General features: G+C 39.5%; 1 protein-coding gene across 2 annotated transcripts in view; it reads left to right on the top strand.

Moving 5' to 3' along the window:
• Positions 1 to 17818, top strand: part of LOC115058694 (mitogen-activated protein kinase kinase kinase 11) — a 53623-nt gene that overhangs the window by 12524 nt on the left and 23281 nt on the right. For both annotated transcript variants that reach the window (XR_003842130.1, XM_029526148.1), the window contains exons 2-3: positions 11390 to 11570; positions 15945 to 16093. Coding sequence is in view for 1 of the 2 variants with exons in the window: in XM_029526148.1 (XP_029382008.1) it covers positions 11390 to 11570; positions 15945 to 16093 (330 nt within the window). In the remaining variant the exon portion in view is untranslated. The remainder of the gene's footprint in view (positions 1 to 11389; positions 11571 to 15944; positions 16094 to 17818) is intronic.

Genomic DNA, 17818 nt, shown 5'->3' with positions numbered 1-17818 from the left:
AAAAAGGAAAAGTACAGTTACACCTGTCCTCACTTTCTCTCCATACACACTAACCCATTGTGTTGACCACAGCCATGTTTATGTTGACATATACTGTAGCTAATTGTACTATCTTTTTAAATCAACACATTTCTTTAATGACTGAAGTGATGACATGATGGGGCAACCTGACAAATCAGATTATCTAGTGGCAAATGATCCCATTACAATGTTTCAAAATGCCATATGAAGTTACATAATTACTGTTTCACAATTGAACAACCTCTAATAACAGGGCTGTGGTGAATAGTTTAACGTGAAATATGTTTAGACCTGAATCACAACTTCATCTTTACTTGTATTTAATGATGATGAAATGCCACTGTTGTGCTCTGGCTTGCACCAACTCACAGACATTAGCTCATTCCTACACTGAATGCATGTGTGTACCTGAGCTAAGACGAAACTCCAGCAGAGTAAGGGCTAGTTTCACCGTTAGATGACTTCTTCTGCACCGCGATTATGCCCTATCGCTCTCTCGCTCATTCTCTCTCACTCACTGGCTGCCTGTTCAGAGGTTGCCAGACTGACTGTCAGCCTATAGCCTCGTCCCTCAGGGGACAAAGCTCCTGTTCTTCCTGGGGAAAGCCCCCACCCTGTTGGAATGCTCCCCTCGCCTACGGGTGCAGGGCAGGGAGGGGGGAGAGGGAGGAAGGTAGAGACTGCAAAGACGAGGCTAAGGTTGAACTGATGTGCGATATTTATTTATTTACTTATTTATTTTTTTCAGATTAGACTATTTCCAGGGAGATGAATGTACATTTTTTTATTAAATTTTTTTCCTCTGATTTGCCATTGGCAGTGATACACTTTGTAAATGATATCAGTCCTACCCCAACAGACACTGGGGGCTGAGGAATGATAGCGTGCATAGAAAAATGTGCTGAGAGATGGAGATGTCATTCAAGTGTTGAATTATAGAGAAAATGTAATTAAGTTACGTGCGGAGTGAAGAGGCAGGCAGCGGCTCCATGGAGTTGATGTTTGCCTCTGGTGTGTTGGACGGTTGGGGAAAGACTTGTCTGCAGCTGAAAAGGTTAGAGTTGCTCTCACTGCTGTTCAACTAGAGCCCTGGGTCTTTTCAAAGGCCCTTGAGTAGGACATTGAACCCGTGCAAGCTTTTGGTCTTTTTAAATGTCAGAAGCAAGTTGCTGATAATGCACCTGCCGAAATTTTTATTCTTATACACACACAATTTACAGTAATAATGGTGGTCTATTTGTGAGTTTTGCAAATGTTATATAGCTAGCATTAGTAGGTACTTACTTAACTTACAGTATAGAAGAGATGTTGACTTAATTCCTATTTTATCTGATGTATTCAAACATTTGCTTCAAAAGCTATGAAATGATGAGTCTTTGATATCAGAGAAAGCAAATGTCTCATTGCCAACCAACCAGCTGAAATGACTGCTGTTGCTGGTAGTTCGATCAGCTAATTAAATCAAATCAGATTTATTTATCTAGTTCTAACTCATAACAAAGTTACATCAAGGCACTTTACATATAAAGCCGGTCTAGACCAAACTCTGTGGAGTTCTTAAAGAGACCCAACATATCCCTCCAAGAGCAAGCACTTGGCGACAGTGGCAAAGAAAAACTTGTAATGATAACTAAAGGTAACTCTGGCAGCAGCAGGTACTGAGCAGGAACATGGAGCAGAGATGATTCAGCACCTGTAGGACAGGGAAAGGAAGAGAGAGGGCAGGAGAGACAAAGGAGGAGGGGGCTCCTCTTGAGACAGGATGTTTCTGATCTTAGGTGAAGGCTGTCCTAGAGACTTGTTTTATATGAGGGACAAAGGACATGTCCTGATCAAAATTGACTCCAAGATTCCTAACAGTGGAACTGGAGGCCAAACTAATGCCATCCAGAGTGGTTACATGATCAGATGATACTTCTCTAAGGTGCTTACGGACAAGTACAATGACTCCAGTTTCATCTGAGCTCAGAGGTAAAAAGTTGCTGGTCATCCAGGTCTTAGTGTCTTTAAGACATGAAGTTTGAAGTCTGATTAGCTGATTCATTTCATTTGGCTTCATTGACAAATATAACTGAGTATCATCTGCATTTCAGTGAAAATCGATGCTGTGCTTCTGGGTGATATTGCCCTAGGGAAGCATATACAACCATCTTAGTGTGGCTCCTTTCATCCCAATTTCATGTTTCAGCTTTTGTAATACAACATTATGGTCAATGGTGTCCAAAGCAGCCCTAAGATCTAGTTGGATAGAATGCTGTTGGTAACTTTTAGCAGTGCCGTTTCTGTGCTATGATTTACTCTAAAACCTGACTGAAACTCTTCAAACAAGCCATTCCTATGCAGATGTGTACATAGGGCTGGGTGATATGGAACATAATTGTATCACGATATTTCATATTAGTCAGATATTGATAGTTGATATATCACGATATAAATCAAATAACTATTTCTGTCAAGTATAAAGGTTCCTTTTTACTCCTATGCGAGATGTGAAGATACCACATTAATATTGATATTAATATTAATAATATAATTATCATTGGCTGTTCGTGTTGTCTGTCAAAGCATGGATGTAATAAGTTCTATCAACCATGTTTTGTATTTGTATTGAGGAAAAGTTATCAATAGTTAGCAATAATTATCGTTATCGTTTTATTGCCCAGCCCTACATGCACATAATTGGCTTACAACTGCTTTTTCAAGAATTTTGGAAATGAAAGGGAGGTTAGATGTGGGTCTATAATTACCCAAAAAATCTGAATAAAGATTAGGTCTTGTGAGGAGAGCTTTAATAAAAGCAATCTTGAAAGGCTGTGGTATCAACTCTAAAAGACAAGTTGATGGTTCAGATGATGAGACTATAGAAACTAGCTCAGAGAAATTTAAAGTTGAAAACGATTTCAAATACAAAGCAGGTGTTACAGTTGACTGAGTAGCTACTGCATTTGATAGTGGACTACTCCCTATTGTAGGTAAAAGCTGGTGAATTTTGGCTTTGATTGTTAAGATTTTATCAATAAAAAAAAGCCAATAAAATAATCGCAGCCAAGAGATACAGGAATCAATGGTTTCACTGAGCTCTAACTCTCTGTCAGCCTGGCTAAATTACTGAGAGGAAACCTGGAACTGTTCTTATAGTAGGAGCTTCTAATAATCTGAACAGCTTTCTTTTAAATATGTTTTGTTTCTTCCCAGGCTGAGAAGAATTTATCTGCATTATGGCACAAATTTGAGGGCTATTCCAAGATGCCAGCCTCCTCTGAGTCATTACTTTTTTTTTTTTTTTCAGAGGAGCCACAGAATCAAGATTTGAACACAGTGAGGCCGTAGTGCTACTCACAAAATCATCAGTTGGTGTAGGGGAGAAGTCCTCTATTGACTTTAGCAAATGATGTCTGAATCTTCTCCTTAAATTTGGCCACAGCATTTTCAGTTACACATCTGCTATAGCTGAATTTGTTCACAGATGCTTTGCAGCCATTTATTGTAAACTTGAGGTTATTAAGTAATGATCAGAGGGAAGAGGGTTGTGGGGAGATTTTTTTAATTGGTCAATTTCAATGCCATATGTTCACTCCAGATCAAGGGTGTGATTGAAACAGTGAGTAGATTCATTCACACACTGGGATAACTAAATTGACTTTAATGCAGAACTATGGCTGTCACAGACGACAACTACATGAATATTGAAATCGACCATTATACTGATTTTATCTGTACTAATACTACAAATACTTAGTATGATTTCTGATTGGAACTCAGAGAACTCCGATAGAAACTCTGCGTAAGTACCACAGGGGCGATCTAACTAGCACAAATTGTTTTCAATTTTCCAGTTTGAATGGGAGAGACCGAGAGTAAGGCTTTCATAAGATCTATAACCAGGGTTTGCTCTAGGATTAATTGATAAGTTGGAATGAAATAGCACAGCCACCCCTCCTCCTCGACCTATGGTAATATTCATTTACACTAACATGCTTATCCTGCTGCAATCAGGTTTCAGTGAAACAGAATAAACCCATAATATGATCAGTCATCAGATCATTAACTAACAGGGATTTGGATGATTGCGATCTACAGTAATATTCAATACTCCACGTTTAAATTTTGTAAAATGTAAATGGAATTGTTGGTAAATTCAATTTCAATTAAGTTCTTGTCTTTAGCTCCTCTTCTGTTTGGTTTAAAAGAGTTTAGTTTATTTTTTTTTTTTTTTATGTCTTCTGCTGATTCTTTTGAAAACAAGATGGCTTTTAACAAGAATGGCTTTTAAAAATATGTGCTGCTACAAATCAAATCAAATCAAACCAGATTTATTTGATCATCAGATCATTAACTAACAGGGATTTGGATGATTGCGATCTACAGTAATATTCAATACTCCACGTTTAATTTTTGTAAAATGTAGATGGAATTGTTGGTAAATTCAATTTCAATTAAGTTCTTGTTTTTAGCTCCTCTTCTGTTTGGTTTAAAAGAGTTTAGTTTATTTTTTTTTATGTCTTCTGCTGATTCTTTTGAAAGCAAGACGGCTTTTAACAAGAATGGCTTTTAAAAATATGTGCTGCTACAAATCAAATCAAATCAAATCAGATTTATTTGTATAGCGCCAAATCATAACAAAGTTACATCAAGGCACTTTACATATAGAGCAGGTCTAGACCAAACTCTTTATAAATTTATTTAAAGAGACCCAACAGATCCCCCGATGAACAAGCACTTGGCAACAGTGGCAAGGAAAAACTTCCTTTAAGAGGCAGAAACCTCGAGCATAACCAGGCTCAGGGGGGGGGGCATCTGCCTCGACCGGTTGGGGTTGAGAGTGGGAGAGAGAGAGAGAGAGAGAGAGACAGGCATTGGAGGGGGGGGGGTGTAAGCAGGAACATGTTGTTGCATGAAGTTCATGGAGTTGAGCTGTAATACAGAATTCATGCTATATGAATGGTTTTTATCAGCGCATGCAAGGAGGGAATTAGAGAGAAAGAGGGAGAGGGGGAGAGAGGGTGACAAGGAGAGACAGAGAGAGAGAGAGACAGAGAGAGAGAGAGTGAGAGAGAGAGAGAGAGAGAGAGAGAGAGAAGCTCAGTCCTTCCCCCAGCAGCCTAGGCCTATAGCAGCATACCTAAAGAGTAGAGGACTTTTTAACTGTACGCTCTGTCATACAGGAAAGTTTTAAGCCTGGTCTTGAAAGTTACTAAAGAGTCCGCCCCCCGGACCGATGCTGGGAGTTGGTTCCATAGAGAAGGAGCCTGATAACTGAACGATCTGTCTCCAGATTTACTCTTGGAGACTCTAGGAACCACAAGTAAACCTCCATCTAGAGAGTGGAGTGGCCTGCTAGGACAGTAAGGAACTATGAGCTCTCTGAGATACGATGGATTGGCCATTAAGAGCTTTATACGTTAATAGAAGGATTTTGAATTCTACTCTATATTTTACTGGCAGCCAATGAAGAGCAGCTAACACGGGAGAGATGTGATCTCTTTTCCTAGTTCCTGTTAATATTCGTGCAGCAGCGTTCTGAATTAACTGAAGGCCTTTTAGAGATTTGTTTGGACATCCAGATAGTAATGAGTTACAGTAGTCCAGCCTAGAAGTTACAAATGCATGGACTAGTTTTTCTGCATCATCCTGAGAAAGGATGTTTCTGATTTTCCTAATGTTTCTCAGGTGGAAGAAAGCTGCCCGACTAACTTGTTTTATGTGAGAGACAAAGGACATGTCCTGGTCAAAAATTACTCCAAGGTTTCTTACAGTGGAGCTGGAAGCCAAAGTAATGCCGTCCAGACTGATGAGATGATTAGATAGTATTTTTCTGAGGTGCTTAGGACCGAGTACAATAACTTCTGTTTTGTCAGAGTTGAGAAGTAAAAAATTTCTGGTCATCCAGACTTTTATGTCTTCAAGACATGCCTGCAGTCTGACTATCTGACTGACTTCATTTGGCTTCATTGATAGGTACAGCTGAGTATCGTCTGTGTAGCAGTGGAAATTGATGCTGTGTTTCCTGATAATGTTGCCTAGAGGAAGCAGATAAAGCGTAAAGAGGATTGGTCCAAGTACCGAACCCTGCGGGACTCCATGACTGACTACAGTACAAACGTGATAAAAATTATTTTAGGCTGGAGCCAACAGAACCCAGGCTAAAAGTCAACATATACACTACTGTGTGAAAAATATCACTCTTCTTTTATAGCTAGTTAGTGCAAGTCTTATTAGTGTGATGAAGGAAAATGTAATTAGTATCAGCCTTTTATTTAGCTTTTATTAAAACGGCCCACATGAAGAAAGGCTTTCTGTATGACCCCTAATTAATATGTTGGGCTAACATAATGCTACTATGCTAATGTTGGCTGGATTTACTGGAGTAAAATCCAACAGGGAGCACGACAGAGCTACTAATGTTGCCCTAAACTCTGTATAATCAGATGCTGTCAGTCATCTGATTATACAGATGACTTAGTTGTATCAGCTGTAATTTCTGTGAAATAGAAGGCCACTACATTAGAGTAGTGATGTCATAGCCATTTCCCTGAAACAATTTGGTGTCATCAGAATTGTAGCAGTTTTTTTTTTTTTTTCTCAAAAGGTTGAACTGATTTGCACTTGAGGCAGAATTTTACTCAGCTATTATGAAATCCCATTAGATCAAAGGCAGTTGTTCATTAACATGAAGAATGTGGGGAATGTAAATAGTTTGAGGATGGATAAACGCATACTTAGTCTTATGTTACATCCACTGGTGCACAAAATCCTCAATGCTGGGATCTTCGCAAATGTAACTGTTGCAAGGGTTGAGTCAGCCTAATACCAAACTCATATCTAGGCCGCTATTGGTACGAGTCATGTCTGCGACTGACACACTCTTGTTTCAGAGCAACAAACAACACCAAACAGAGTCTTGTCACCATGGTGATGGGTCATGGTGTTTTTGTGGCAACATTGTTTGTGTCGCCTCTTTATCAGGAAGACGTTGTGTCTGGGCAAGACTCATCTAGTCCTAGTAACTGCCATTATACTTAGAATTTCCTGCTCTGCTTGCCATTTTTGTCAACACATCTCTACAAAATGTGAGACCAGGTGGGAGATAAAGGAGGACACAGATAAGAAATTACTCACGTATCCTGCATGTACAATCTCACAACACTTTATTAGATCCAAACCATAAAGTTCCATTTTCTGAATCTTGACCCACAAACTGAAGTTTTGAAGGTGTTAGCAGCAGACTAGATGTTATTTGGGTCAGTGGCTGATTTGGACAGTGTCTTGCCATTAAGCAGCTGACTAACACAGCAGTGGTGGTGAAAGGAGGAAGGCTGAACTGTGGATGCACTCAGGAAGTAGAAGAAGAATGTGGTCGAGGCCGCTGAAATACTTTTAGAACTTCTTTCATTGAGTAAGTGGGACTCTATGCTTGTGTATAGTGTGCATCCATGGGTGTGTGAGATATTTACGTGCATGACATACGTATGTTTAAGTGTGTATCTAAGTTGAGTGATGAAACTATCAGAACTCAGTTGTGTCTGTGCCATGTTTGCTTCAAAGTAAATTTGTTTTGTCAAGATAGCAGCTTTTTTTTGAATATGTTGTCCTTAAAATAATTGCAATAACACTATTACTCAAGAGCGTTTTTTAACAATACTATCATGATATGGGAATGGAATACTGAGGCAAGCACACTAAAACAACAGCCAGTTTATTCAATTCTTAAAATTATTCAAGTTATTATTATTATTAGTAGTAGTAGTAGTAATAGTAGTGGCAAAAAACATACCACCCTCACTGTTTGCCAAAGGTTGAGACATCTGCAGAGACTTTTTTTTTTCCCACTCCTCAAATGAGTCAGATGCAAACTATTGGTACATATTACAATTTTTTGATGTTCCCTAAATGCCTCACATGTAGACTGCTAGTTCACACCAGCCATGTACAGAGAAGCCCACAGAGTTGCAGCAGCACTGAGGTGGGTTGGGCTCCTTCTATATGGGGGCGATGGCTCCTCTTTTAAATAATGTTCCCACTCTGGCATGGCAGAGCAGAGCTTTGAAACCAGGTCCAGCTGGACAGGGTTTAACTCTGTGGCTAGAGCTGAGCTGCCGTCTAACTTCTGCTGGATTGCTGTGGAAACAGGTGAACCTCTGGCACACAGAATTGCAGCATTACAATGGTGGTGAAACCCCCTGTTTAGATAAGAATCTAAATAAACACAGCAATAAATGATGAGGTGGCCCATGGCTTATCTTACACCAATATATTCATCGGCAGAGGAACTCCAAAGTTGACTATTATAGCCATGTTTTGATGGGACAGTGTATTAATAATTTCTGTGCACAGTTCTAATGCTAAGCTAGGCTAACCATCTCTGTCTTAATGCGCTCGTATGATAATGTTATATATATTCTCCACTGGCTCTCAAAAAGAAAGCTTGTTATATTACACAGATTATTATCTGTATATTGCCATAAATAGACAATAGAAAGTATTGCTCAGTTATGCATAGACAGGAGTGGATTGAAGGCTTTTAAATAAGACATCTTTTTTTTTTTAAGGTTTAAGGGTTTTTTTTAAGGTTTTCTAAATGTATGTGTCCTTGTGTCCTTGGGGCTTATGACTGTTACATTTCAGTGCAAATCAATTCTAATAAAAATGGCAGAGAATATGTACAAGAAATTGACTACATCTTGTTTTACACAGGCAGCAAACAGGCTCATCTTTTTCCAGAATGTTTCCATTTGTGGTGCTGTATACTAAATCCTTCCTCATATAACTTCTGGGATGGTATAGTGTCATAATTATTAATTCACCACAGCTCACAAATGGCTTCTATAACCTCAGGCACTTGGGTACTGTGAATTTAAAATTATTCGACCAAATAATTCATTTTGACACACATTATAATAATAAGTATTCAACTTAAGTGGCACAAATACAAAATGTGTGATTTATGAAAATAATAGTCATATATATGATTAATCTGGCACCTATGATATTATTGTGCAAACACACTTTAAGCAAATCTAATGATTATATAGGTGGTTGATTAGTGTTTACACAGTTCAGCAGTTATAGCTACACTTCAATATGCATATGTGAAGCCATTGAATGGTGTTTATGCATGAGCACGTGTATTGGTTCCTTCTTTGTGTTTATGTGCAGTGATTTCTTACAGATTGCTACTTGTGTGTCGCAAAAATTTGGACACAGAATGTGATTGTGCCCTGTGTGTGTCTGCTCGACCATGCTGAATGGGCTGTGTGTGTTTGCGTTATTATCTCTAATTTTGCTTTCTAAACCCAGGTAGCCTCTTTTATCAGTGCCCTGTCTCACTCAGTCATATGATAACAAGCAACATTCTCCACCTCTCTCTCTCTCTCTCTCTCTCTCTCTCTCTCTCTCTCTCTCACTTCTGCTCGCTTTACCACAGTACCTGCACTTCCCTACTGTCCCTCTCAGCCATGTCAGAGACATTGTAGCCCCTCTTAACTTCTGTTTCCTGAAATACCTCAGTGCTTATTCAGCAAAATGAACAATGAGCAAGAACAACTAAATTGGCTGCTTATTGTGTTTTTCTTTATTTTATTTAATTTAATTTTTTTGTCTTTTCTTTAAGGAAGTGCCTTACACTGGCGGCTAATTGACTGTTAGCAGCATCACTTCCTGGAGGTAGGGCCACAGCAAAACCGATGAGCACCTGGGTGTAAATAGGGGTTTCAATGACCAGGGCTTGTTTTTTTTCCTAGTGGATGACCAGCAAGCAGACAAAAAAAACCACCAACAACAAAAACAAACAAACGTAGAGCATGATATAGGCGTGTGGCGGTAAATAAAGACACCTCTCTCCTCTCCCTTCCTCTTCCCACCCCCTCCCTGAGTGCCTGAGGCATTGACAGAAACAATGACACAACTGTAGAATGGACAGAAATCGATTTTCTGCAGAAAGGTTAAATGAGAAAGCAAGTTTTTCTCTGCTGCTGTTGGAGCTTGTTTTTGTTTTGGCCATCGGCTGCTTTTTTGGGATTTTATTGTTTCTGCCTTCGTCTCCGGGGCGGAAGTTGATTTTGTGAGTTTGTGATGGACAAACTTTGGTGCCTCTTTTGTTTTGTTAATTCAACACCGTGTCTGGTTGTTAGAATAAATGGGTGAGGTAAAGGCCTCCTTCAGCTGTCTTTGCCCCTGTCATCATCTCAAGAGACAGGATAGAGAGAACGTGTTGCTATGGAAGTCGCCTGTATGTCTGAGAGGGTGTGGGAAGGACAGCGTGCAGAAATTGTCGTGCAAGTACAGTATGAAAGGACTAAGTCTCCCACTCCATCAATGTATACACACACACACACACACACAAACCAGACAACACAACCTCTTATGATACATTCTTTTGTGACGTAAAACTTGCTGCCTCTGGGCTATAGACGAAGCACAGGATGTCTGAGAGAGAGAGAGAGAGAGACAAAGAGAGTCGACAAAGAGTGAAAGAGGGAATCATTCATATTTATAAAAAAAGATTAAATGGTGGTGAAAGAGAGACTGGAGAAAATAGATTTCTCAGTGAAAGACTCAAAAAAGAAAGAAAAGGAAAACAACGGCGAGCCCAGAAAGTCGGAAAGTGACTGCAAATAGCAGGAGTCTTACTTCCCTATAATAAGTCAAATTCTTTGCTGCTTCTCCTCCCTGTGTTTGACGGCCAGCCATGCCCAGAGCAGTGCCCAGCCTGCCAGCAAAGGGGAAGAGAGGCACGGCTGCCGATCATACTGAGACATGTGATACATAGTCACACCACAGCCACCGGCATCCTCAGCGCTATATTCTGTTATTCTGTTTTCATAGAAACTTGCCTGGAGAACCTTCCAACGCTGTGTGGTTGCACATTGCTGGCTGCTTACCAAAGTAGGGTGAACTTATAGGCTACCACATTTTACAGTGTACGCTCTTTTCCTTTTCTATTTCATTGTTTGCGCCATGTGTTTGCAGAGCGTATGATCTTGGTTCAGCATGTCAGATTAACTATACCATACACAGGGCTAGAGGAAATTGAGATATTATACATGCCAACAGCCAATCACCTATCACTGATGATTCAACACAATCACAGGTTCTAGAGATGTGTGTATTCACTGTAATAGATCTCACGCAAGTGTGTCATGGGATACATGGAAACATGTTTGCCACTGTGCTGGCCTGAGAAAAAAATGAAGAATGCGTGTTGAAGACTAATCCCAATCTAGTATGAAATTCTTCCTCAGTGACAGATGAGAAAAGTCCACAGTTGGTGCTCACAGTCATTTTGACTCACTCATCATATTTCCATCTTCCCTGTCTGTTTTTCTTTCCTCCTTCCCTCTCACTACCCTTGTTTCCTCCCTCTCTGCAGTCCTCCTGGCTCAGCCCATAGAGAATGAGTGTATGGAGGGTCTGACGCTGAAGATCACTGACTTTGGCCTGGCAAGAGAGTGGCACAAGACCACCAAGATGAGCACCGCAGGCACCTATGCCTGGATGGCCCCCGAGGTTATCAAGTCCTCAACCTTCTCCAAGGGCAGTGATGTCTGGAGGTGAGTTCTTATGTGTGTTTCGCTGTACTTTCCCAGGCTCAGAGAAGTTTAGCTGTTGTGTAATTTACAATGGAATTCAGTTGGACCAAATCCAGGAATTTCCAAGGTATTTGAGTTTTCAAATAGCCAATTGTGCCCCTTTGTCATTTTTAAGAAAAGGGATACAGATCAAGTCATGGCACCTTAAAGGAATAATCCAACATTTTGCGATAAACAAAAGTTAGTTGAGATATTAACCCATCCAAACCTGAGGTGTCTTTTTAAACAACCTCCTTAAACCAGAGGGTTTTCTGAAGTTGACGTTCACTAAGACCTTAATTACTCAATCTCTGAAGGAGATAGAAATATGAAATAGAGACTTTTGGGAGCGTAAACATTTTACTTTTATTGAATTATTTGCTTTGCCTTTGAAATGATAAATGGTTGGACAAAAAACACATTGTTTGTTGTTTAGTTCAGTTCAACCTTTTCAGGTTGTTTTGATTTGAAAAGATGGTGATGATTGCTAGGGTAAAGGCAATGATTTAGTCACATGGTTTTTATTTCATGTCTCTATCTGCTTCAGACAGTGAGAAATAGGTTTAGTGCTAAGGCTGCATAATTAAAACCTCCAGATAGCAGTGACACTGCCTTCCCGATCATCATCTTCTTCCTCTTCCTCCTCCTCCGACATGTCTAATACTGAGCCCTGCCTGGTTGGTTAGCATTTTAGCAGGTTTAAGTCAGCGCCTCAGTCTTCTGAATCTGGTGCTGTTATCTGCTCCAGTGTTGCTCCTCTTGCTCCTTTTGTCCGCCTATGTCCAAAACTAAGCTCAAAAAACATTTCTGTGAGTTAAAACCACTGAAAAAACCCCAAAACAAAATATATTCCCATGGAGCATTTTTCCCTTACTTGTCACAATTCTTAAAAAAGATGTAATCATATCCTCCATGTGTACTTGGCATCTTGTCTTAATAGTTCAATGAAACTCTTATATGGGTAGATTAAAAATGAAACTAGGAGAATTAGCTTAGTTTAGTATAGGGATCAGAAATAGAATCAGATAATTTGACTCAAGTGTTTCAAACTTGGACAAGGTAAAGACAGAAAGAAACTAAAAATGAAAGGAAATAAATGTATAAAATATATGTGTAGATATATATACACACACACACACACACACACAGTACAGGCCAAAAGTTTGGACACACTTTCCTATTCATTTGAATGAGAAGGTGTATATATACATTGAAATTAGAAGTAATTGCAGATGGGCAATTGAGCAAATAAAAAATTGACCGTCACTTTAATAACAGTCTCTGAAGCTTGCAGAGGGTTTCTATGGCGATACATAGGCGTATATATGTGGCTGAAAATCGCACAAGGTCATTTGACAGAAAATACTTGGTAATGAAGTCGAAATAACACTGAGCGCTGGTCTTTACACACATTTTTTTTGCTGCATCATGCAGGGATGCATTTCATTTGAGAAGTTTGAAAAATATGGGCAAACCCCAACACGAGAGAAACGGAGGGGAAAGGGTGAAAGTTCAGAGCAGTGAGGGTGGAGGCGACAGTGACGAAGAGATGGAAGGACACAGTAATTGATTGCAGCAAGGCCGCTGCAGCCATGTGACGGCGTCTCTTCAAAGAGCTGCTCTGTGCTTTGTTGTGGGACATGTGTGCAGCACACTGTCCCATTGTCTCTAGTATAGACAGAGAAGGAGGCCACACACCAGACCTAACCACAACCTTTTATCTGGGAATAGTTCTCTGTGCGTGTGTGTGTGCGCTTGTGTATAAACTCTGTGCGTTTGGCCACATCTCCACAGAAAGACAAAATCCCTTAATTATGGTTTGCGGTTTCATAATGACTTTGTATGATTTTTGAGACAGGATTCATGATGGCTTTTAAATGCCTAATATGAATTTGCATTTGGACAGTTTTCTTCAACAACATATAAATTATTAAAAAAATAACACATTAATTTCTTTGCTGAAATATGGTTGTTTCTTACTCTCATATGACAGGGTTTGATTTCAATTTTGTTCGTTCATAAAATGTTCCTTTGCATATCCATACAGAGCCTATATGGAAGTAATTGAGCAAGCTGCTACAGAGAACCTTTTTGAAAGAGCCCTTTAGAACATCAGAAAGGATTCTGCCATGGTGCAACCTAATTTTGGAATTTACTGGTACTTTAGGCAACCCTTTGCAGGAGCAATATGTAGTTCAGTGTCTCACAAATACTCCCTCTTGGTTTCCATTTCCTTCACATATTAACAACAATCCCACGTAACTTAGTTTTCACAGCATCACTGCTCAATCTGGAAAACGGCAAAATGTGGGTGTAGCAGGCAGGCAGGCGGGAAGCCCTGCTCCCAAAATGAACAGTAATCTTTGTTCTACTATTCTTTCTCATTTGTCCACGGCTGCTTGTCTCCAGAGCTGCCACGCGGAGACGACTGAGACGATTGCCTAGGGCTGAGCCAGCAAGCCCTGTTTCTGCATAGTCACAGTGTGTGGAAGATGTAATTAAAGAACTAAATAAAAAAAGGCTGCGGCCTGTGCTCTCCACTTAGTGAACCTCCACAGTGCGCTCAGTCAGGTCTGGGCAAAGGCTAATTGACGGTGTGGAAGATCCAAGTCCTACACCATGCTTCATCTTCTTAGGACACAGGGCTGCTCCAATTGTGTGGGCTCCAAAGTCCTGTTAGTGTTTTTTTGTGTCTGCTTGTGTATTTGTGTTTCTACGTGTTCTGCATGCATGAGTTCAGACGGCATGTTTCATCAGAGAAAAATACTGTTCTGTGCTGTCAGTGCAACAACATTGAATGTGAAAGGCAGCATTTCTTGTGCAAAACAAGAAGTAGAGTTATATTTGGCTTTCATTCATCAGGAACAATCTAAAGAGCACAGTGTGTAAACATGCTATCTTATATGCCTGTTCACCACTAAATGAGATATGATGAGATTTTTCTTAAAGTGGCTCATGTGTGGGATGCTACTTGCTCCATAGGCGGCAGTATTTTACCTACCTATTCTCGTCACAGTAATGTAAAGTTTCTCTAATTTCGTGAACCAATCAGCATGTATTGACTGGATCTCCTGAATCCGTACGAACTAAATATTCATTGTCAGTTACAACAGTTGGACAGGAACAGGTAAAATGCTACTCCAACTCTTGTTGATTTTGATATAAACACAACCACGACACAACAAGCTAATACCTCTACCCCTCCTCCTGCTGCAATGTCAGTCACAGCAAAGACATACACCTGTCACCTTTCTGACACAGTACTCTTAAACGAGAAAAACTGAGTTGCTGCTATGTTCTTGTGGGACAGAGTGAGCTGGAGACTCCATGCAATTTTTAAAATGACTGATACAAGAGTCTCACACAGAGAGCTCAGTCTTCATGTGTCTGTAAAATGTTTACTCTGAACAGACAGGCAAACTGGAGTGGCAGTGGAAACAGGGTCAATCAGCTTTAATTTGTGGGTTTACCTGCATTTGAAAAAACAGTTATGTCTGGGGGGAAAAAGGAGATTTAAGTTGCAAGCACTGCTCACTCTCCATCAACTGTCAGATATGGAGAGTTAAGATGCTTGTCAGGAGCTGTGGCCTAGAATCAAGCCTTAGGGGAGGCTTTTCTTCTTCCTCTTGTATAGAAGCAATGGAAAACTAGACAAGACCCCAGGTCACATAGCATACTGAGAAATTGCGAACAAACCAATGGGTTCTGTCATGGTGGGCCAATACTCAGCAAACAACTAAAACCCTTAAAGCAAAGCAAAATGTTCAAAAATAATCAATTCCATCAGTCCAAACATCAATTCAATAGGTGAGCTACACAATCGGATAGTAAATATGAATAAGTAATCACTTCTGGGGCTCCAAACCTGTCAGGGTTTACAGGTTCCATCTCCTTAACTTCATAACAGGATAATATGTAGGCTTTTCCACCAGTCATCACTGGGATTAAAGATAATCCAGGTGCTGGTAATTCAAGATTTATTCAGCTGCTTTTGCAGTAAATTCCATGATTAATCATAATACTGTTTGCTGGAAGGATTTTAGTGTGAAGCAGCAGCAGGAAGTGTTTGGTTTGCATTTACAAAATGTGGATATGAAAACACTCATGACAGAAATCAACATGACAGTGGCCTAGAAAGTAAACTCCTGTAAACACAGATGGAGTTTACTTTAAAAACTTCGGAAAGCAAATGAAAATTTTCTTCAATAAATTGATACTAAAGCTGATACTAAAGTTGATTTAATATTTGTTTGTATATATAAGTGCTGTATGAAAACACTATTAAAAAATATAATTTTTTGTGTCTGATTTTGTTATTAATATACTCATTTATGTTTTTTTGTATTTATTTTATAGTTATGGAGTTCTGCTGTGGGAACTGCTGACGGGAGAGGCTCCCTACAAAGGGATTGATGGACTTGCTGTGGCCTATGGAGTTGCAGTCAACAAGCTCACCCTGCCCATCCCTTCCACATGCCCTGAACCCTTTGCTCAGCTCATGTCAGGTTGGATATTTTTTTGTGTGAGATATAATGCAATAGAACCCTTTCTTTCTCTACACCCCCTCACACAAGCATTTAGTATCCTTTATCTGTGGAAAAAAAAGAAAACTTCTTGGGAATTTGGGTAGATTTCGACCTTTAGCTGTGAGATGAGATATGGGATTAAATTTTCTGGATTGTTAACTCAACATTCGTCTGTGCCCAGCGTTCTTTGTTACAGTTTACAGTTTGTGTAATTCCCGATTCTTGTTGCACCAAATGGAGTGTCCATTATTCACATTAATTTTTGGTATTTTTCATACCTTATTACAAATCCTCAAATTTGAGAATAAATGTAACCCCCCTATGCAGAGATTATTAAAGTGGAAGGACGCTGCCCCGTCCACCCATGTTCAGTGGCAGGGAGGACATCATGTTCTGTCTTAACATTGAAAAACATCCATTATCCTACTATAGCCATTATAAATCAATCAAACAGATTCTGAAGGACCTTTACTTTTTAAAAATCTCAAGTCAACCAAACGATTTATTTTCCTCTTGTTTTCCTTCCTCTACAGCTCAGTTGATTTTTGTGTGGACAGAAACGTATTTATTTCTTAACTCTTCCTTTTATGACTTTTTTTTTTTTTCCACTTCCAGCATCTCTTCATAATACACGGGAGAAGTACCTCATAATATAACGGGCATATAAAGGTTTTGGGCTGATTAGGGTTGAAACAAGTTTCGTGTTGAGAACATAAGTAGAATGCAGAGTAGAACTTTTATTATTTGTTTTCTCAGTGTGACATTGACATATCCACTGTAGACTAGGTGGATGTACATGACTCAGTCAAAAGTCCAGAAAAACAAATGCAGCTGAGCGTGCTCACAGCTCAATTTTTGCTGCAGCTCTCGTCTGAGAGCACTCTTGCATGAGACCACTACTGTGTCCAGCACGCTGTCTTTCCATTTCCTGAAATCTGGGTTGAAATTGAAAAAACAGATTCTTATATGCTCATAGCCCGGTCATGAAGAGGAAGTGTTTTGTGCGGAAGCTATCAGTACGTTTGTATGCACTTAAACACTTAAGATGAAACAGAAAATATCACCTTGGTGACTTTCTAACATAATCCAATTCTGTTATCTATCAAAGAACAGGCAGACTTTTTCCCTCTGTTTCCTCTCTCATGATTTGCTTTAAAAACAGATCAGAGCACAAAACCTCTGATAGCCACCCCAGAGGACTAAATCATTAAATTGGTTTTTGATCTGCTTGTATTGACCAAAGAATTGCATCTTAATGCAACCCCCCAGCGATTTAATTAAGCATAACACTTTGAGTAAACAATAAACTTGACTCTAGATTATGTTCATACAAGCGTACAAGTGCAAATAGAAATCCAAGGTATTGCACGATAGTCAGTAAGTCATCCAGTCTGAGTTGAAGTTGAAGGATTGGGCATTTTTAGAGCAGATCTGCTGGTGAATCAGTGGGTGACTTCCTCTTTTCATGTCCCTCTATTCATGAAAACAGTTGAAAGAAGTGAAACTGTGCTAGAGATGAGTAAATTTGTCTTATTTATCTTGTTTGGTGTCAGTTTTTTTTTTCCATTTGCATCAAAGAAACCAAACTTCCCAATGCCCATTTTGGTTCACCTTTAGCATTTGCTTATTTATTTTACTTTGTTCTAGATCAAATCAGATTTATTTATATAGCGCCAAATCATAGCAAATTTACATCAAGGTACT

The sequence above is a fragment of the Echeneis naucrates genome, chromosome 18 (genome assembly GCF_900963305.1).
Source record: "Echeneis naucrates chromosome 18, fEcheNa1.1, whole genome shotgun sequence".
NCBI lineage: Eukaryota > Metazoa > Chordata > Actinopteri > Carangiformes > Echeneidae > Echeneis > Echeneis naucrates.
Note: the sequence above shows the minus strand (reverse complement) of the source record. Positions and strands in the feature narration are given on the sequence as shown.